Below are 23643 nucleotides of genomic sequence, written 5' to 3' on the forward strand. Positions count from 1 at the left end.
TTTATCTGGGATGCTTTCAATATTCGTTTCTCTTTAAACATCATACAAGATGTTGCTTAAGCATCAAACTTTGCAGTTGGATGTGATGGTCTGAACATTCATTCTGATATCATATCTAAACAATACACCAGTTTACGGTTGTATCAGTGCGCATGCGCAGACAGTTCACCTCGGGTCATTGGCCCTGAAACAAAGCCAATGACCTGAGGTCAGTGGTATTTATGCGTAAATTAAGATTGCGCCCATTAAAATGATGATGTGCGCGCACAATGCAGCGCGTAGGCAGTGATGCCATCATAATTTGCATGGGCGCAACCTTAATTTATGCATAAATACATGACCTCTACGTCATTGGCTTTGTTTAAAATGGCGCACACAACCGTAAACTGGTGTATTAAGATTTGTAAGGTCGCAGTGCAAAAAATCTTTAAAAGAGGAAATAACACAATCCTGATGGGATTATAAGCACATTCTTGTAACGGAAGACTGGCAAGACCTTTGATAAGTAACATAATTTTATCATCTATAATTGCGGATGAGTGTCGCGAGCGAGCTTTGTGGGACATTGCTCCTAGTCGCTTTAAATCAATGGCACGTTTAATGATGAGAGGAAAAGGGGACACTTATCAAAAGGGATAAGACACCTATTAGAAAAGCACAGGAGCACGTGTTCAAGTACAAATTATCAGAAGTGAAAATCGGGCACTTCTTATACCTCAAAAGAGACGCACTCACAAGTGATGAAAAGGGAAACTTATGAGAATGGTAAATGGGCATTTTGTCGATAGAAATTTGGCACCCATCGTATTTTGATAGGGGCATTTATAAGAGGTAAAAAGTGGCATTTATGAAAAGGAGATAGGTCCCAGTTACAAGAAAGGAAAAGGGGCACGTAACATTGTTAAAAGGGTATTATCAGAGGTGAAAAGGGGCACTGACCAGGATATTAAAAGGGGTACCTATGATAATGAAAATAGACGCTTATCATAGGTGAAAAGGAGCATTTATACGAAAAAGGGGGAGGGGTTCTTTTTTTTAATGGGGGCACTTATCATAGGGCAAAGGGGCTCTTATAAGCAAGGAAAAGGGGCACATGTGAAAATAAAAGGTGCGCTTATCGGAGTCAAAAAGGGGTAGTTATTATAAAGGGAAGGGGCACTTCTTATAAAGGAAAAGGGGCACTTGTCAAAGTAAAAGGGATACTTTTCATAAATCAAATGGGCTAATTATCGGAGGTGAAGAGGCACTTATCAAAATTGAAAGGAGGAACTTCTCATACCTGAAAAGGGGCACTTACTAAAGATTAAAAAGGGCAGTTTTGAAAATGAAAAGTGGACACTTATTGCAAAGGAAAATGGGAACTTGTCGAAGGAAAAAGGTCACGTGTCAAAATAAACGGGGCACTTATTATAGTCGAACAGTTATAGGGGCACTTTTTCTATGTAAAAAAGGGCACTTTTGGGGACCTTGAAAAAGAGGACACTGTGCCCCCCTCCCCGGATAGCCGCCTCTGCACAAACCCCAAAACAAAGTCCCAACTCCCAACAATTAAACTTTGAAAAGTGTGATTCCGACGATTGGCTCAGAAAGAAAGCCCAGCACATACAACATTCCAAAAGCTCCCATTGTATCAGTGTGATTTTTACATGTTTTAGGGAAAAGGTGCACAGAGTTGGTATTTAGGGAAATTTCAGATATGAAAGGTGTTAGTATTGGGGGTGTAAATTTACGTTATGCTGATGACACTGTACTTTGCGCAGAGGATGAAGCAGATTTTACAACATGTATTGGATATTGTAAAAGTCAAAAGTGAAGAGTTTGGTCTAAGCATGAATGTCAAGAAAAGTAAGTCAATGATTTTTAGTAGAACAGAGAATAAGCCTAGAATATGTTTGAAACTCGATGGACATATCATTGAGCAAGTCAGTAATTACATCTACTTAGGACAAAACATCACAGATGATGCCAGATGCGAAGCAGAAATAAAAAGAAGAATAGAAATTGCTCGGAATACATTTCTGGCAATGAAAGGATTATTCACAAATAGAAAGGTGAAATTTGCGCTTGGGCTGAGACTAATAAACTGTTATGTATGGTCTGTCCTATTGTATGGAGCAGAAACATGGACAATAAACAAGGCCATGGAAAATAGAATAACGTCTTTTGAAATGTGGATCTATAGAAGAATCATGAAAATATCCTGGAAACGAATGAAAACCAACAAAGAGATATTGCACATGGTAGGGCGTAAACAAATTGCACTAGTAGGATTAGTTAAGGAGAGAAAAATCAAATACTTTGGTCACGTTAAAAGGCACCAAAGCCTCTTAAAGGATGTATTGGAAGGAAGAGTGGAAGGAAGTAGACCTAGAGGGAGACCCAGAATCAACTGGGAAGAGAATGTCAAGAACTGGAGTGGACTAAAACTGCAAGAGTGCACCAGACTGGCAGAAGATGTAGAGAGTGAAATGGAGAGCTGTTGCAATCAACCTCCGAACCGGGAGAAGATACTGAGATAGATAGATAGTGAAAAGGGCACTTCTCTGATATTCATCGTTCATATTCAGGATCCTAAATCAGTGTATTGAAGTAGATCTACATGTAACTGTAATTCAATCTTCAAATACTACATGACATGATAATTTGTTGGCATAGATACTAGATAGCAAGGGCAAGGTTTGAAAAATCGGTCAGGACCAGTTTCTAAAGATTGCTGATGCAATGATGACAATTGTTTGCAATTGCACACACCCTTCTCTTGAAATGAGTGAGAAAAACCTCCACGTTTATCAACCTGTTATTGTATTCGAAGGCTCTACCAATACAACGAATCTGAACAATATTGATGGTCATATATATATTCTCGGAAAAAAATTGATTTAGGAATGCAGCTGTTGTGGTATGCTCTATGAAGTTTGAGATGACGTGCACTCAACTATAATTCGTTGGTTGCCCGGTAAAAGGTTGCGTAGCATGGGCGCTGGTAAAAAAAGAGGGAACCGAGAAAAACGCTCTTGAAGTGTTAACACCTACTTCAAGTGCTAAGAACGACGATGTTTCTTTGTTCCATGTAGCCAAAACTATTCTTAGAGAAAGATATTTACCTGTTTTATTATGTTCTCAAATTAATTTGCAAATACATCTTTCTTTTGCTACACGAACGGGGGAAAAATCCACCTCATTTGCCTTATCAAAATGCACGAGAGCACAGACTCTTGCGCCTTCAAAATTTACATCATTTGCTTAAAAGTACATGTAGTGTATTCTCCGTTCCATCCATTCAACCTCACACTTTAGAGCACTTCTAAGAATACTATCACTACTCATCTGATGATTCCAACCTGAACAAATGAGACAAAAGTCATACTCTAGGTGAACAGTATATTCCAGCATATCAACCTTTCATTTATGTTTCTTCCTACTCCCTTATAAGATCGAAGTTCAACGTTAATCATGTGTTCGTTTATAGGAGGTATACGAAATGGGCGCAGTTGCATCCCCAACGCTTCTCAAGACAAACAATTTCAAAGGATTGGCCGTTGTACATTGTGGGTGCTGCTCTATTGGGGGCTTGAAGGCTCTAGCCCCTCCTCATTCTTCTATCCCTCTTATCCTTACGACAATCCTAACTTCAATATTTCGACTTCTTTCTTATTTTATAAACGCTACCCTTTTGCTGTGCATCAACTTGATCTCGCTCTCCATTGTGTTCACTCTCATGCGCAGACTCAGTAACACCTTCCCCTCAATTCACCTCTAACGAAGAGGTCGTTTTTCAAAATGAGCTGATTGATGAAACATGGTGGGTTATTGACTTCATGCATTAGTAGTTGTTCTACAGGAGGCCATGGGAGGAGGGGGTGAGGGATTGGGGGCTCAAGCCACCTTTCTTAATTCTTCTAGCCCCCACTATTTTGTTTTAATTACAAAAGAGAGGTCGCTCCTCCCCGTCACAAAAGAACCTCGAACGCCTCCCCCTCCAATATATATGATAATAATAATATAAAAATAACAACAATGATGATATATATTTTCTTAAATAACAAAATAAATAAATGAAAAAATTCATCTTCATGCCCAACCCAAACATGTTCTTGATTATAAATTCAACCCAAAAGCCAATACTTCGTAATCAATACCGGTTGAGTAAGATGGGTATTTTTTTTTACGAAGGAAACTCTGCACAGATCATGTTTCTCTCAGGAAAATACTGGTATTCTTTGTTCATCTTCGGTGAGAGTCACAAAACCCTTTGAGGGATTAAAATGGCCACGTACCTGTCATTGGGAAACATGGGCTAGTAGTCCTGTTCACCACAGTGTATTTACATATGGTCAGATGTGGTACTTACTGTCACGCATTGCAACAAGACAGCAATCTACTCTCTTCACCCAGGTGTTTAATGGGTAGTACCCGCTAGGAAAAATTGAATGCAGTGAGCACTGAAATCAGTATAGCCTCGGTAGAGCTAGGGTAATATTGGAGCGCCGTGAGAACCTTACGTGGTGGAACTTACCCATTAACAAACAAAATTATGATTACAAAATTGAATGATTAAGGTAGAGAAAGCTTCATAATATTGGTTATCATTTTCCACATCATGCAAACGGAGTAGAATCATCAAGTACAATGGAATCTTTTTTTTTTATAGCATGCTTACATGTACAACAACGAGACGAACCGCTCTTTTCTAACATTCACACTGCAGTTAGAGTGTACATCAAAACAGAAAAGAAATTAATTGAATGTAGGGATATCAATTTAATTTTTCCTCAATACTGCCATACTTTGTCAAAGGTCTCTCAAAAAGCGCAACTGTAATATTTTATCATTGAAATGGAAGGAATTTTCCCCAAAACAGTCAGAGTCATTAAAAATGTACAACGTGGACATGCATTCCTGACCATTAATGTTCAAATTGAAATTATCGTCAAAACTACTTCTGTGTTTGCACATATTATATTGTCACGATTTCAGATGACAGTTCTTTTCTTTTGTCAAAGTGGGGCAGAATACAGAAGCATCGGAAACAAAAATATTTTTGATAACATCTGTTATCAAAATCAATAGGAAAGAAACACAACACAATTTGAACTAGATAATTAGCCCCTAAACGAGAAGGGGTGTTCTGAATTTACTTTATCCACATCCCCTTAACTTTTTTTTTACTAAATAACTGAAATTTCTGACATATTAATATCGGTTATTAAAAACCAATATCCTCACTGATACACACCACATCTCGGTGGGCATACTGTCCTTTTTGATGATTTACTTATTCGCCCTTTGAAGATACACCCCTTACGCGAGAATGAACTCGACCCATGGCTAGAGCACATAACCTAAGGTTTGCCGGTGGTACTTGTCATAACTGATCTGGACCTTGGAGGCAGAGGTAAGTTAATTTTAGTATTCATTTGGTTCGTGGGCTTCAATGTAGGGTAATTGAAATTAGGATATATTCTTACGGAATGCGGTTTCAAAATTCCAGAGCCAAAATTCTACTACCTCTTGGTTCTTATTTTTGTTTTAATTAAATCACCCATCATATTTATCATTTAAGGCGTCAAAAAATTAATAATTGATTATTCCATGCTTTTACTACAATTTGGCCTGAAAAAAGAAGAAATATTACAATCTCTTTTTTGTCACTTCCTTTTACATTTTATATTGTACTTGTTTTGTTTCTCAACGACAGCAGACACACATTAGATAACACTATATAAAAAGCTTAGCATTAGTTGTCATAACTTATCATATGCTTTTAACGACTAATCTGTTATCCTAATACATTGATTATACCTTTCTTTCCTCTCACGCCGCAATATTTATGTTATTACTCACCAATCATTTTCACCATCAACCTGCCAAGCTTCATGATTAATGATGTCCCTTTTCTTCTTATTTTGTACGAATTCATTAACTGTACCTCGTTTTTTACCCCTGAAATACTTTGTATATTCTTTGCTATTTGCCTTTTTTCCCCTTTTTAAAAAAACTAAACGATGAATTTTTAGTCTGAATTGACAAAACACACGTCTCCTCCTTTACCTCATTTTTGCTTTTAGGTTTCGATATCATCCATTGAGGCATACTAGTCTAGAAAGCAGACGTGCAGCTTGACGATGTTTCGTTCTCTTTTCCTTTTCGCCCTGCTGGGCTTTGTACTTCTCCATGATGTGGCTGGTAAGATTTTTGCTTTTAATCTTCTATTATCACGTATTATTATACATTTTTGTCAAGTTCAAATCTCTAAATTTCGGAGGTTTGGAGGAAGAATCTCAATCTTCTTTTCAAATTTTGAAAATAAAAATAATCTCACATGGGTATGTTTCGATGCACAGATGTTTTGCATTTTGGAATACACTGGATGAAAACAACTGTGGTGGGGCGCAAAAGGGGTCCCCCTGGTCCTGATTTAGATTATTTTGCGATTTGAAAACTAAATCTACGTATTGTGATACATTCCGTACCCCTATTGAAAATCAAGTCTCAAATGCGCCCAATCCGGCTTGCATTTGAACAGGAATAGGATCACAAACTTGTAATTATGACAATGACAGGTAAAATGGGGGGCTTTGGATTTAGGTTTACAAGCAGTTTCTTCAATTTTTTCCCATTTTTTGGTTAAATCTAGAGAAGGCAAAACTGCCTGAAAGTCGCCCAAATGTCCATAGGCCTGAGGGGGGGGGGGGGGGGGGGTATGCAACCTTAGCTAGAATCGTTTACATAATTTTGAGATGAATTTTTAATAGGGTCAACAGATGGAAAATGGGTAATTATGAGCTTAATTACTCAGAAAGAGGATAAGCCGCCAGAAATTAATTTTTATTTTCTTTAAACAAAAATCTGTATTCAGATACGAAATCACGGATGAAATCATATGTTTAAATAAGATCAACTTATTATATGTATATTTACTTGAAAGCAGATTATAAATGCATTTCCTCATTGGTTTCTTCATCCACTTAGTAGTATTCTCATCTATTTTGTTATTCTTATTTTCTTCAACTTTTAGTCTTTATTTTAGCATAAAATAGAAATATCCCCCTATTATTTTTGTTGCTACACCTTTATTACATTTATTAACAACACTCGCTTTATGAATCGCCAAAAAGGCATAATGAAGAAGTAAATCAATATTTGTAACGTTTTCCTTTGCGTCATGTAAACCATATACAACATAAGAAAGAAAGTTTAAATTTTTCTACAGATAATGATATTTCAATAACATTCCAAAATGAAAAAAACTTTTCGCAATAAAAATACATGCATTATGGTACCATTTTTTAAAACAGTAATAACACAAATTGTTTTCTTTGACTTTGAATTTAAATGAAATAACAGATGTTGGTAAAATATTATACATCGATTTAAAGTTGGATTGATCAAGTAATTATCAGGAACATCTTCCAATTTAAATAGGCCTTTCCACAGCGGACCCACACTGAAAGAAAAAAGTTTCATTCCAGAAATGAGCGGTTTTTTAATTAACTTTATGAGTTCGGTTTAAATTTGTTTCACAGCAATACAGTGTTTTGACAATTTTTACATGAATTTTAAATAAAGTCAATCGATAAAAAGACTTTAGCAAACTCCAGAAAATCACCAAACAAGCAGGGAAGATCACGGGTGAAATTCAGAATTTGAATGAAGCATGCGAGTCCAAAATTGTTCTAGAACTAAAACAAATTATGAAAAACGAAACTCATCCACTCTTTCCATATTATGTTTTTATGCGTTCTGGTGAACGACTTTGTTCAATGAACTGTCGCACTCAACGTTTTCTAAATTCCTTTGTTCCTTTCTCGATCCGCAAATGCAATCAAAATGCTACCTGAACGTTACGTTCTTCTTTATTTCTGTAATGTTATTTTCGTAACGTTTCCGGGCTATCCCGTTCACTCGTTCACTTATTTTGTTTTATTATAATGTATATAGGAAAACCTTCTGTAAAGCAATATTCTGAAGAATTTCTATGTCAAAGTATATGATGTACAGTATTATGTATGTAAACTTATTTTGATTCTTTGTACGTTTGTAAAATGTGACCAAAATAAATTGAAATTGAAATTGATTAATGTGAAATTGAAATTGATAGAAAATGGGTAATTATAAGCTGAACTACTCCAAAAGCAGAGAAGAAGAGAGAATATGCCGCCAGAAATTAATTTGTAATAAATGTTTACTATGAAAGACACCTGCGGTACACCTTTATGCTGAGGTGGATAGATGTCGGAGTGGTTTAAACTCTAAACACTCATGTGAATATTTAAAATGTATGGGTTCGATCCTCGACACGGGACTTGTGTATATTCTTATAAACAAGGCATTTTATCTGCCTTTCTTCTTTCCACCCAATAATGTGTAAACTTGCCTACCCGGTTGATGTAAAAGCTATTTAGCCTTACTGAGAATTGGTGGCGTCAGTAAAATGACACCTCGCTGAAATAGTAGTAGTCGCTCTACGCAGAGCGAATTTATTATTTTTTTTAAAAAATAATTTATACAAAAACACTGACAAGATAATCACAATAATAAACGTGATGATATAACAGAAAATTAGCACTGAAATATCTTTGACATTGTTCTTTTTTGTATAGTCTTGTATGCAAGGAAAACGAACCTACCTGGAAGCAGTGCTTGTTATTATGTTCGCACAATAATATTTTTTCCTTCTATTTATCATCTTTCGAGGGACTTTATTTTGTTCATATCATAAAATAACTGCTATTTACAACGATGTTTATATACATAATTCATGCAATTATAACAGATCATATATATAGTACAAAACATGAAACTAATGTGACATAATCACTAACTAAAATTTTTGTTTCTGTTAATTCGTTTGTTCGGTTTTGATGTTAGTGTTTACTTTTATGCGAAATTACGATCTAGCACAGAACTTGAAAAGAAAAAGGAAATCAATTTGTGTTTGAAAGTTGTTTACCTCTGATTTTCTGACATAGTTCTGGTGTTTTTCTTTAGTCAAATATACAGGTTACCATTCCATTTACCATACCGGTTAGTATATGATAACATTCCGTTTATCATTAATTAAATGTATGTCTACCAAATGCTCAGTCCACCTCATATTAACGATCAACAAACATCTTCAGTTCACACACCTTCACTTGAAATAGAAAGATAGAATATGACATATCTCCTGAATAGTGAATCAAGAATGTCAATAAGTCAAAATGTTACAACTCGGCGATAACCATGTTTTATACTTGAAATATCGGAGTTTGTGGTAGACAATGTTTAACCAGAATGTCTAGAATCAGGGGCGTCGCTAGACCTTTTTCAGTGGGGAAGGGGGGGGGGGGTGTAGAGGCCACCGACTACCGACAAAACTTGCCACCAAATACCGACAAATATATTAATGCCAATGTCCTAATGTCTACACATTTAACACTATAAATCCGGGGCCGGGGGCTAAATTATTTTTCCCATGAACTATCTATACTTGCGTATGCGCACATGGTCATTTTCCTCGACCACATAAAATACGGCTTATTTCGTCGAGACCAGTCTGCATCGTAGCTTTCATGACTGAGCAATCATATCGACGTTGCGTGATTGGAAAGAGTGCGGCGCCTATGTTCCAAAAATCTCGAGTTCGAGTCTCGGGGTTGCGAATTTTAAATCTATGTTTTCTTTTTGCTGATATTAAACTTCGAGAAAATTCGTTGTTGTTGTTGTCGTTGTTGTTCTAGTTTTATTGGTGTGTATCATTCACTTATGAATATTTACGCCGAATTCAAGTTGCATCAAACAAAATTAAATGGAAGCACAAGAAAGAAGGGAGAAATCTACGCTGTTCAATTTGTTCGCATTTTGTGGAGATTCCAGACAGGCTGTCAACATAAAATCATTGAGCGTTTTGTGTATTTTCTGGCCAGCCCGGTTCGGAACATTGAACAGGCTTCTCGGCTTACATGCTCATGCGCAGCCTAGGCCCCCAATACCAAATTAAGTATTATACATGTACAAGTATTATAATAACACAGGTATTATAGTTAAAGTCTCTCTCGAAGACGTCACAGCGGATACAATGTCACAGTTCGTAGGGGAAAAATTATTGCGGGCCGACCGACATTATACATCGAGCACCGAGTTAAACTTCTGCATTGATATTAGTACTCGAGGAGCGAGCGAAAATAGCGACACAGCTGACCCGACACAGCAACATATATATGCGTATCTTTCTTGCTCCCTTGACGATAGAACTCCACCCAACAACCCCCCCCCCCCTCTCTCTCTCTCTCTCTTACTCCCACCCTCCTCTCTCAGGCTCTTACCCCCTCTCTCTCCTCTCTTTCATCCCCGGTTTCTTTCGTTTCCTTTTCTCTTTTTTCTGTTTTTTTTTTCTTTTCTCCTTTTCTTTCTTTTCTTTCTTTTTCTTGCCCTCCTTTCTTTTCCTTTCCGTTTTTCTTCTTTTCTTTCCCTTTCTCTCTCATTTTCCCCCTCCATTTCTCATTTTTACCGACAGCAGCGCAATTTTACCGACAATATTCTGACAGGTGGGGGGGGGGGGGGGTGTGTCGCAACCCCACCCCCTTTAGCGACACCCTGGCTAGAATCCTATGACTTAACAGCTGCTGAGCACCATTCTGTAGCAAGCTTAATACATTAGATCATACGATTCGAGTTCAAGAATATAGTTTGTCATTTTTGTTAGCGATCCTTACAATAACACTTGATTAAATTATGTTTTGAATAAACTGCATTCAAACTGAAAGTGTATTTGAATAAAACCCCTTTATTAACATATTTAACTATAGATACTGATCATCATGTAATACTAGTAATAATTGATTTATTAATTACATTTGGGATTTCCTTTTATCAGTATATTACCGAACATGTTTGTTTTAAACAAACACCCGCATAGATAATACACCAAATAAATCAAGGCTTCTTTTAAAGTTCAACCGCTTTGACCTATTGCAGTAACAACTCGAGATAACAGGGGCGGATCTAGCTTTTTGCAAGGGGGGGGGGGAGGGTTCGACCAAATTTGTTTCCAAAAATCACGCCGTTTTACTGTTTTACTTATTTTTCTTTTTCACTTGGCCGCGCAAGGGGGGGGGGGGTTAAATCGCCGAAACACCCACCCCCCCCCCTAGATCCGCCCCCGGATAATTAATGCTGAATTGTAATTCGATCATGTCTATCCTAATCTACAAATGAAATGCAATTGAAAGTAATGATTATGCATATATTTCAGTTCAGGGTAACTAAAGGTCCATGTAATATTGTATAAATATATGAATATTGTAGAAAAGTGAAGTGCGAAAAAAAAGTATATTGCTTGTTTGTGTACTATAGTTTTGCTAAGCAATGTAATTTTTTGATCCAACTAAACTTCAAAAACCTGTGAGGGGGTAGTCACTTTCGTCACCTTCACCTCTCTCGTTCAGTATGCTCCCTCGAACTAGCGAACTGATTTTTTGTTGGTTTGGTTTATTTCTAACTCGATACCAGTGACTTACAAAATGTTGCTGAAATGCCATGATTTGTCCCTGTGCTTCCGGGGGCTCTGCCCCTGGACCCCACAAGGACCCTAAGGTGAGCTCCTGGATGTTCATCTGACTGTTATTAATTGCCTCTAACCTCTGAGCTTCCGGGGGCTCTGCCCCCTGCCCCCCTCTAAGTGCCCTAAGGCGGCCCCTGATGCTTATCTGATCGTTCTTTAATGCCTTATAACCCTGAGCTGCTGGGGGCTCCACCCCCTGGATCCAACTCTAATTAGTGACTTTCAAGGCAGTGTCACAAATAAGGTATCAAAATATGCTCATCTGACCGTTATAAAATGCCTAAAACCCCTGCGGCTTCCAGGGGCTCCGCCACCAGGGGCCCGCCCTGGATGATCATGTGACTTTAATTAAATGCCTAAAACCCATGAGCTTCATGGGGCTCTACCCCTTGACCCCCGCCGGGGCTTTGCCCCTGGACCCCACGCCAAGTTACGCTCCACTTGCTTTGCTCTACTTGATCGTAAATACTTTAGCCCCCCCCCCCCACTTTGAAAAACGTTCCGCGGGGCCTGCATGGTACATGTTAGAGTAGTGGTGAAGCAGGGTTTTTCTTGCTCATTACGCCACTGCTCCCTCGTTCTTCGCTCTTCGCCCCCCCCCCCGGTCATGAAAAGAAATCGCTGCCCTGCTACCGACTACATAATTTCTGGACATCAGTGAAGACAATTTGACATCTACATTCTAAGTTAATATTCAGGCGGGCAATTGCGCAAAAGACAGGCATTTAGAAAGTAACTTATCTACAATAATGTAATTTCTTTTATCTAAAGGACAACCCCGGTGGGGAATTGCCAGGCAAAGTAGGAGGAATGGTGAGTTTTTGTAGATGATGACTCCTTTCGCAAAGTATTGATCTACGCTTTTGTTACTATCCCTTCAACGGGGTCTTTATATATATAGTTTGTTTATGTTTAGCAGCTCGGCTGTCACTGAGATAATAATATCATACCACCAGGAGTGTCGACACGTGACAGATATAATGATAATAATAATGATAATAATAATAATAATAATAATAATAATAATAATAATAATAATGATAATAATAATAATAATAATAATAATAATTATAATAATAATAATAATAATAATAATAATAATAATAATAATAATAATGATAGTGGGTTCTTTTAATATAATTCTTGTTGTTGTTGTTTTGATTAATAGGTGCTACTTTTGCTTATGATATTACTACTACTATGATGATGATGATGATGGTGAAGATAATAATAATTATGATCATCATCATCATCATAAAATAATCAAAAATTATAAAAACCATTGCATGTCCATCAAGGTAACATAGTATGGTTCGTTAATGATAATGGTTGTAAAGAATACTTTTTCCCATATACGACCGAAAGTGAAGCAATAATCAAGATTGCAACAAGGCAAGTAATATAGTGGCCATGTACAGGTTGAAATTTTTTTTACTTCTAAACAACATAGAAAGCAAATATTTGGCAACATTCTACAGGTTGCAATTAATTTATGAAACGGAAGAAAAGCTCATGTATGGTGGTTAGAGTTGGTATTTGTGATATTCAATACATGAGTTGGTTGTATGACTTCTTTTGCAGGCCGGAACAGGATTGACTGTGAGGGAGGCCCTTTGCAAGTACAACAGATCTTGGAGAATTTCAACGCTCCCGGTGTTGTGACTACTACCCTGACGGTCGACTCGGATGAAATATACCTTTATTTCTGCGAGGGTGCCTTTAACGAACAGAGTTGTTACAAAATGAGTAGGTACTCTGAAATTAACCAACGCCTTTGGTATTTTAAATGGTGTGATTTTATTACTTGTGTTGCTGGTAGGGTAGAGTAAGCTAGAAAATTGATAATTCTAAGCTGGTAAATTCCATACTTAGGTAGAATATTTGTAATAAACGAGAGAAAGAAAAATTTATTTTGAAACGAAATCTTTGTCGTTTAGGCCTAATGAGATTTTACCTAAACTGTACTTCTTTTATTATAAGGAATGAATTGTATTTATACCGTATATTTTCAAAAGAAAAAACAACTCCAAGAGTAAATCACTTTAGCGGAAGCAGAAAAATCAGGTTAACAGATTGTTAAACGGTTGTACGAAATGGTACAAAAGTAAGGAAGTTATGACGTTTTGAACGCTGTAGTCATTATATTTATCATGCTTCTGGCAACTTCAAATAATCGGCAATGTTGCTGTCATGTATTGCCAGTCATCTTTCACATTTGTCATTTGTGTGGTTCTACGCACATATTACCAAAATCTTTCAAAATGTATGACTCAGGAGGGTAATGAACTCTATTTCTTGTATTTTTCCTCTTTTAATTTAAAACGTGGTTTAACGTAACAGAATTATGGAAAGCCTTTATATTTCCAAACAATTAGGTGTCCGTTTTCACGACAGGAATAAGTGAAACTACACTGGGCGTTTGGCCATCTGTAGCTTCACGATGTGGTTCAAGAATGTTAACGAAGATTCATTATTATAGGGCCACTCTAACCAAAACGGGTTAAAAAAATAATAACAAAGACATGTAGAATAATTTTTGACGGAGATTCCGAACATGACAATGATTTTTCTTAGAAATCATCAATAATTCTGGAATCTAGCTTTAAAAATGACGACTCAGAACGCTCAGAAAAAAGCCCATGCAGTTTCGGAGCTGTATTGCGCGATAGCATATGACGTCACTCCGGGGTAAAGGAGTGTGATTTAGGCATTGCAATGTATTTTAAAAGGCAAACTATGATATTATTTGAAGAAGAAAAAAAAAGACATATGTATTCAAAAAATAATATGCAACCCTAACCCTAATCCAGTACGTTTCTGGCAATTTCGTCATTCCTAATTATGAATTACAATGAGATTGTAAGATCCTTAGTTGTAGGACAAAATAATACAAGGACATTCCCGCAATGACGTCAAATGCGTAATCAAGCCACGTGACCGTTTTACCTTTTTTCGAGGGGCGTAGCCTAGCATGTGTGAGATCTGTGAAAAATGGATGGTTATTATCATTTTTTGGTCAATTTAGAGATTTTCTGAAAAATCAGAGGCTGGAGTATTAATAAGTAGAGGTGTATTCATATTTTAAAAGGCTATGTTAGTTGGGTTAGAGTAGCATTTTAATGTCGAAGCAATCACGTCTGGACAAGTGGATCTGTAAGACTCTGACAGGCTCAACATGTAATGGCTTACGTAATGTCACCACTTAAAGCCAAATGGTTATGCTTACAAAAGCAATATCAGTAACAACTCGCTGAACAATAAATATTAACACGTTACATACGTGTATCAGTAAAGGGGGGTATTATCCTTAGTTAGCCCCACTACAACGAACATGATAATTTATCCTGATTTTTGCAGCTCTGAGCACTAGAAATGCTGCATCCTCGGTGAGCTTGGGAGGTGGAAGTAACGTCCTCTGTGAGTCACCTCCAAGACCATTCATCCAAAAGGGTGTTCCCACCATAATCACCATCACCATTACCAGTCAGGCATGTAACGTCGCCAACCCTGAAGGAGACAAGCTGCCTATCCTAGCCCCGAATGAAGCAAATTTCCACAACTGCTTTGCATCAACCGACTCTGGAAGCCAAACAACCATCGAAATCGAAGCCAGTAACTATCAGACTCTTCTCGTAATGCAGTGCTTACAACTTAATAGTGACATAAGACAGGTTTTGTTTTTAAATGTTCTAATAGTTAAACTTGTTTTTTTACAACAAGATCATAGGCGTACCGCGTACGGGCACATTTTTATCTTTTTTCAAATTGTCTTATATCTTGACTCTATTTTTGGGTAGTGAAACATACGGGAAACTCCTGCCCGAACATTATGAATATTATGTTGCCACCTCGCTGCCCGAATTCGAAGCGGGGTTTCCCCTAGTGCCGGAACTTTTGCAAATTATGACACATAACATACAGCAATAATGTTAGTTAACTCATGGCGAATTAAAAATTTGTCTGCGTACCACATGCTAATTTATATTTCAAGGACTATTTTTACCACACAAAAAAGAGAGGTCTCTCTTGGTCTTGCAATGATAAAAATTATAATCACGATAATTTCATCTTCTGTTTTTTACCCGCTAGCACCTCGATCTGGTACCCCAGGTAAGTGAACCCATCTTTTTCACTTTCAAATTCTCTCTCTCTCTCTCTCTCTCCCTCTCCCCTTCCCCCTCTCCCTCTCTCTCTCTCTCTCTCCCTCCCCTCTCTCTCTCTCTCTCTCTCTCTCTCCCTCCCCCTCCCTCTCCCTCTCCCTCTCTCTCTCTCTCTCTCTCTCCCTCCCCCCTCTCTCTCTCTCTCGATCGATCGATCGATCGACATAATGATATTGATGTTTTGTGTTTAATGAAAACTTTTAGTACGACAGGTATAGTTTGACGAACGTGAATTAGTAGTTGTTGACAGGGATTATCTATTCAATCTTCCCCGGGTGATTTTTCTCAGTTTGTATTGTATTTAGCATGTTTTATGGGTCATGATATCTGTGCAAATGAAATGATATATGAGCAAGACAATACTGGTGAGTGAAATGATGAATCTCATCGGTGATTCGTTAGAATAATTGACGTATAGATAGGCAACATAGGTGCCCCTACGTCCGAGTTATATATAGTGATGTAAATTTGATTGTTTAACATATGCGAATCAAGTTGGTGGAGTTATTTTCATTTGCATTCAGCGTTATTTTCCTTCAGTGTGCCTATTTACTATTATTTGGCCTTTGGTTCGTGGGATGAAAAACAAATAATTTAATCAAATATTTTGCAAAAAAAAAGCTCCTTCTATATTTATTATTATATAATCAGCAGCGGTTAGAATTTTTTTTAGTTCCATGATTTTTTAAAACAACATATAAGATGCATATTTTAAACAATATAGAAAACAGACACACACAAAATATGGAAACATATTTACAAATATACCGGAATTAAACAAAATTAATCAGCAATAGAAATGAATTGGGGGGGGGGGGGACTGCAAATAAAACCACAAGGTTACGTCGTGGCAGTCCCTGTTATTTGCAAAGAATATAGATCGAGAAAAAGTAAAGTAATTTAATGTTATGATATTCTCATCAATTCAAACTGCTTCCTCTTTAAAACTTAACCAAGCGAGTTAAATAGCAAAAAGTATATGGAATCTACACCATTTGCTATGTATTTGATTTTGTTTAGATCCATATAGTTTACAGAATGATGTTTGAAATAAGGTGAAACTAGGATTTAAAGTAGGTCTGTTTGAAAAGCTTATAAAACGAGAAAAAGTAAAGTACTGTGATGTTATGATATTTTCATCAATTCGAACTACCACCCTTCAAACTAAAGCAAGGGAGTTGAAAGGCGAAAAGTGCCTGATATCTACACCAGTTAATGTGTATCTATTTCACAATAAGATATTTGAGTCGAGATGGACTAAGTATTAAGGCCCCACTGTCCTACTTGTAGCTACTTGCTCCCTCTACATAGAAAACTTCCCCAATCGGTGCCTGTTAATTGGTCCCCCATGATCCTCTTTTTCTTATGTTAGTTGAGAGCTGAGTTAATGAGATGGCCACCTGTCAGTGACCTCGCTTTGTGGTCTAATCCCTTCTGGCCCAGTAGTATTGACGGTCTTTAATGGTTAGGCCCTATAAAATAATCAAGATTTTTTAACATTGATTTTGTGATAGTATCGCTTTATATGAGGTACATATAACTTAAAGGGTACTCGAACTTTTGAAATAACTTTACTTGCAAAAATGCAGAATGAGAAGAGAAACAAATGCTGATAATTAAAAATCAGATAAAGAAAGAGGATTATGAATCGTATATTGAAAAGAATAAGACACTGCATGAAATTCATCGCTAAATTTGACTGCATGCAGGATTACGATGATTTTATGATTAATTTTGAGTTATATTTATGTCTTTTCAGGAAGTAGGAGCAGCAAAAGCAGCAGCAGCAGCAGCGGCAGCGGTAAGTATTTTGTTTAGTTCAACATAGTTTACGATATGATGTTTGGATTGAGGTATTTACATTGTTTATTATGGTACATATGTTAACATATTTACATGAGCATGCATAAATTTGCATATATTATCAGATACACACCGACGTGTATCCAAGAAAACACATAGTATAACTTGAATTTCTTATGTATTCTGTTGTTTTTCATTACTTTTGTATTTTATTGTTTACATTTTTTATGTTTTGCATTATTTTTTGACAATGATATTAGATATGACAACCATGAAGACAAAGACAATTTACAATTATATGGGGAAATTGGATTGTATTTTACAAGTTTCATAACATGTCCATTCCACTACACATACATATATGAACAAATGACTGTTTTTAGATGACCTTTGAGTTTGATCTTATTGGTCATGCGACCTTGTAATGCTTGGTCCGATCTTCGCAAATTCTGAACCAAAAATTTATTTATTTTTATTTATTTATTTATTTATTAAAACATCTTTTAACAGGATAACATTAATCAGCTCGCAGGCTGTTTTACATAATGGTCCTGCATAAGGATGGAAAATACAAATACAGACTGACATTAAGAGTAGTTACAAACAAAATAGCAGTTTTATACAAGTGCTCAAGACTTGAAGAAAAAAGTCATGAAAGTTAAACTTTATGTCTGCCGCGGTTCCGGAGAAGTCGCTTATTTACTACAGGGGGCAGGGTCTAATTGACCCCCCCCCCCCCTCCCCGGTTTAAATAGGGTTAAAGTATGTCTATTTGAAAATATTATAGAACGAGAAGAAGGAAGGTAGTGTCATCGTATGATAATCTCATCATTTTGTACTACTGCCCCTTTACAATCTAAGCAAGGGCGTTGAAAAGCGTTAAGTGAATGACCTCCACACTAATGAATTTGTGCTTAATTCACGATCAGATATTTGAGTCGAGATGGACTTAGTGTATCAACGGTCGGGTCATACAAATCAAGATTGTTTTAACACTGTTTTGAGATATTTTCGTTATAAAAATATAACCATGACAACCCTGGGTCTTGTATGTTGATACTTAAAGGACGCTCCAACCTTCAAAATAACTTCACTTGCATACAATCAAGAAAAGGAAAATATATCGATGATTTCATGAGAAAAAAATTCTGTTTTTATTTATATCTTGTCAGGCGAACGCAACAACAACGGCGGTTAGTATTTTTTTCAGTTCCACATAGTTTACAGCATGATGTTTGAAACAGGGTAAAGCGTATGTCTAAAGTAGGCCTATTCGAAATGATTATAGAACGAGAAGAAGGAAAGTAGCATCATGTTATGATAATCACTTCATTTCGTACTCAGTACTACCCCTTTTAAATTTAAGCAAGGAAGTTGAAAAGCGTTAGGTAAATGACCTCCACAAAAGTTAATTTGCATTTAATTCACAGTAAGATATTTGAGTCGAGATGGACTAAGTGTATCAACGGTTTGGTCATATAAATCAAGATTGTTTTAACATTGACTTTCGATATTTTTGTTATAAAACTATAACCACGACAACCTTGGGTCTAATATGATGATATGCAAAGGGCACTACAACCTTTAGAATAACTTCATTGGCTTAAAACCAAGAAAAGGAAGATATATTAACGATGATTGTATTACCATTTTTGTGTTTTATTTTGATCTCGCTAGGAAACGGTGACGATAGCAGCGGTTAGTATTTTGTTTAGTTCAATGAAGTTTACGATGTGACGTTTGAAACGAATCGAAACGAGTACCTGGTCTGTTTGCAATAATTATAGTACGAGAAAAAGAAGAGCAGTCTTTAAAGGTACTATGTCCCTGTTGCAGCCAACCTCAAATTCTGTAGAACTTTGCAGGAATTATGAATATGTCATGTATGTCCTATCTGTGAAATGTATACGTTAGCAGTGTCCTCATATTCAAATTATGCAAGGAAACCCATTTACTTGCTAGACTTCACTGTCAGACATTATTGAGTGACTGACTGGCTTTTTTTCTTCTTTGGTAATAACATACATGAAAAGAGGTGTAAAGGGTACATGAGCATTTGTCTACATCAATAACCCACTTCTTGTGATGGCCAAGATTAAACTGATTGAATCTTTGCGCAGCATGAAACGTATGACCATTCGGTACAATATTGTCTGAAAATCAAGACTATTACTTTTGGGCTCTAAAGCCCTAAAGTCGATTTGACACTAATAGTCGTTATTTTCCCACTTCAAGACATTTTCAAGCCCCACCTTTTTAAAGGAAGTTCTAAATTAGTATTATCTTTCAAATGCAGTTGGATTTTAACTTTTTCATTTTTTGGGCCTGCAAATGGGACATAGTACCTTTAAATTTATTATATTCTCATCAATTTGAACTGCTTCCTCTTTAAAACTTAACCAAGCGAGTTAAATAGCAAAAAGTATATGGAATCTACACCATTTGCTATGTATTTGATTTTGTTTAGATCCATATAGTTTACAGAATGATGTTTGAAATAAGGTGAAACTAGGATTTAAAGTAGGTCTGTTTGAAAAGCTTATAGAACGAGAAAAAGTAAAGTACTGTGATGTTATGATATTTTCATCAATTCGTACTACCACCCTTCAAACAAAAGCAAGGGAGATGAAAGGCGAAAAGTGCCTGATATCTACACCAGTTAATGTGTATCTATTTTACAATATGATATTTGAGTCGAGATGGACTAAGTGTATCAACGGTTTGGTCATATAAATCAAGATTGTTTTAACATTGACTTTGTGATATTTTTGTTATAAAACTATAACCACGACAACCTTGGTTCTAATATGATGATATGCAAAGGGCACTACAACCTTTAGAATAACTTCATTGGCTTAAAACCAAGAAAAGGAAGATATATTAACGATGATTGTATTACCATTTTTGTGTTTTATTTTGATCTCGCTAGGAAACGGTGACGATAGCAGCGGTTAGTATTTTGTTTAGTTCATTGAAGTTTACGATGTGACGTTTGAAACGAATCGAAACGAGTACCTGGTCTGTTTGCAATAATTATAGTACGAGAAAAAGAAGAGCAGTCTTTAAAGGTACTATGTCCCTGTTGCAGCCAACCTCAAATTCTGTAGAACTTTGCAGGAATTATGAATATGTCATGTATGTCCTATCTGTGAAATGTATACGTTAGCAGTGTCCTCATATTCAAATTATGCAAGGAAACCCATTTACTTGCTAGACTTCACTGTCAGACATTATTGAGTGACTAACTGGCTTTTTTTCTTCTTTGGTAATAACATACATGAAAAGAGGTGTAAAGGGTACATGAGCATTTGTCTACATCAATAACCCACTTCTTGTGATGGCCAAGATTAAACTGATTGAATCTTTGCGCAGCATGAAACGTATGACCATTCGGTACAATATTGTCTGAAAATCAAGACTATTACTTTTGGGCTCTAAAGCCCTAAAGTCGATTTGACACTAATAGTCGTTATTTTCCCACTTCAAGACATTTTCAAGCCCCACCTATTCAAAGGAAGTTCTAAATTAGTATTATCTTTCAAATGGAGTTGGATTTTAACTTTTTCATTTTTGGGGCCTGCAAATGGGACATAGTACCTTTCAATTTATTATATTCTCATCAATTTGAACTGCTTCCTCTTTAAAACTTAACCAAGCGAGTTAAATAGCAAAAAGTATATGGAATCTACACCATTTGCTATGTATTTGATTTTGTTTAGATCCATATAGTTTACAGAATGATGTTTGAAATAAGGTGAAACTAGGATTTAAAGTAGGTCTGTTTGAAAAGCTTATAGAACGAGAAAAAGTAAAGTACTGTAATGTTATGATATTTTCATCAATTCGTACTACCACCCTTCAAACAAAAGCAAGGGAGATGAAAGGCGAAAAGTGCCTGATATCTACACCAGTTAATGTGTATCTATTTTACAATATGATATTTGAGTCGAGATGGACTAAGTGTATCAACGGTTTGGTCATATAAATCAAGATTGTTTTAACATTGACTTTGTGATATTTTTGTTATAAAACTATAACCACGACAACCTTGGTTCTAATATGATGATATGCAAAGGGCACTACAACCTTTAGAATAACTTCATTGGCTTAAAACCAAGAAAAGGAAGATATATTAACGATGATTGTATTACCATTTTTGTGTTTTATTTTGATCTCGCTAGGAAACGGTGACGATAGCAGCGGTTAGTATTTTGTTTAGTTCATTGAAGTTTACGATGTGACGTTTGAAACGAATCGAAACGAGTACCTGGTCTGTTTGCAATAATTATAGTACGAGAAAAAGAAGAGCAGTCTTTAAAGGTACTATGTCCCTGTTGCAGCCAACCTCAAATTCTGTAGAACTTTGCAGGAATTATGAATATGTCATGTATGTCCTATCTGTGAAATGTATACGTTAGCAGTGTCCTCATATTCAAATTATGCAAGGAAACCCATTTACTTGCTAGACTTCACTGTCAGACATTATTGAGTGACTGACTGGCTTTTTTTCTTCTTTGGTAATAACATACATGAAAAGAGGTGTAAAGGGTACGTGAGCATTTGTCTACATCAATAACCCACTTCTTGTGATGGCCAAGATTAAACTGATTGAATCTTTGCGCAGCATGAAACGTATGACCATTCGGTACAATATTGTCTGAAAATCAAGACTATTACTTTTGGGCTCTAAAGCCCTAAAGTCGATTTGACACTAATAGTCGTTATTTTCCCACTTCAAGACATTTTCAAGCCCCACCTTTTTAAAGAAAGTTCTAAATTAGTATTATCTTTCAAATGCAGTTGGATTTTAACTTTTTCATTTTTTGGGCCTGCAAATGGGACATAGTACCTTTAAATTTATTATATTCTCATCAATTTGAACTGCTTCCTCTTTAAAACTTAACCAAGCGAGTTAAATACCAAAAAATATATGGAATCTACACCATTTGCTATGTATTTGATTTTGTTTAGATCCATATAGTTTACAGAATGATGTTTGAAATAAGGTGAAACTAGGATTTAAAGTAGGTCTGTTTGAAAAGCTTATAGAACGAGAAAAAGTAAAGTACTGTAATGTTATGATATTTTCATCAATTCGTACTACCACCCTTCAAACAAAAGCAAGGGAGATGAAAGGCGAAAAGTGCCTGATATCTACACCAGTTAATGTGTATCTATTTTACAATATGATATTTGAGTCGAGATGGACTAAGTGTATCAACGGTTTGGTCATATAAATCAAGATTGTTTTAACATTGACTTTGTGATATTTTTGTTATAAAACTATAACCACGACAACCTTGGTTCTAATATGATGATATGCAAAGGGCACTACAACCTTTAGAATAACTTCATTGGCTTAAAACCAAGAAAAGGAAGATATATTAACGATGATTGTATTACCATTTTTGTGTTTTATTTTGATCTCGCTAGGAAACGGTGACGATAGCAGCGGTTAGTATTTTGTTTAGTTCATTGAAGTTTACGATGTGACGTTTGAAACGAATCGAAACGAGTACCTGGTCTGTTTGCAATAATTATAGTACGAGAAAAAGAAGAGCAGTCTTTAAAGGTACTATGTCCCTGTTGCAGCCAACCTCAAATTCTGTAGAACTTTGCAGGAATTATGAATATGTCATGTATGTCCTATCTGTGAAATGTATACGTTAGCAGTGTCCTCATATTCAAATTATGCAAGGAAACCCATTTACTTGCTAGACTTCACTGTCAGACATTATTGAGTGACTGACTGGCTTTTTTTCTTCTTTGGTAATAACATACATGAAAAGAGGTGTAAAGGGTACATGAGCATTTGTCTACATCAATAACCCACTTCTTGTGATGGCCAAGATTAAACTGATTGAATCTTTGCGCAGCATGAAACGTATGACCATTCGGTACAATATTGTCTGAAAATCAAGACTATTACTTTTGGGCTCTAAAGCCCTAAAGTCGATTTGACACTAATAGTCGTTATTTTCCCACTTCAAGACATTTTCAAGCCCCACCTTTTTAAAGGAAGTTCTAAATTAGTATTATCTTTCAAATGCAGTTGGATTTTAACTTTTTCATTTTTTGGGCCTGCAAATGGGACATAGTACCTTTAAATTTATTATATTCTCATCAATTTGAACT

The 23643-nt window shown here is 36.2% G+C and overlaps 1 protein-coding gene across 1 annotated transcript; it reads left to right on the forward strand.

The window, feature by feature from the left end:
* Positions 1 to 6061: 6061 nt before the first annotated feature.
* LOC105440177 lies at positions 6062 to 22982 on the forward strand. Its single transcript, XM_030974915.1, has 11 exons — positions 6062 to 6186; positions 12317 to 12358; positions 13127 to 13291; positions 14903 to 15157; positions 15635 to 15655; positions 17465 to 17506; positions 18681 to 18701; positions 19186 to 19206; positions 20438 to 20458; positions 21690 to 21710; positions 22942 to 22982. The coding sequence occupies exons 1-11, from the start codon at positions 6126 to 6128 to the stop codon at positions 22965 to 22967; spliced, it is 696 nt and encodes a 231-aa protein (XP_030830775.1). The 5' UTR covers positions 6062 to 6125; the 3' UTR covers positions 22968 to 22982.
* Positions 22983 to 23643: the final 661 nt, after the last annotated feature.

The sequence above is a fragment of the Strongylocentrotus purpuratus genome, unplaced genomic scaffold, assembly GCF_000002235.5.
Source record: "Strongylocentrotus purpuratus isolate Spur 01 unplaced genomic scaffold, Spur_5.0 spur5_scaffold_7, whole genome shotgun sequence".
NCBI classification, from domain to species: Eukaryota; Metazoa; Echinodermata; class Echinoidea; order Camarodonta; family Strongylocentrotidae; genus Strongylocentrotus; species Strongylocentrotus purpuratus.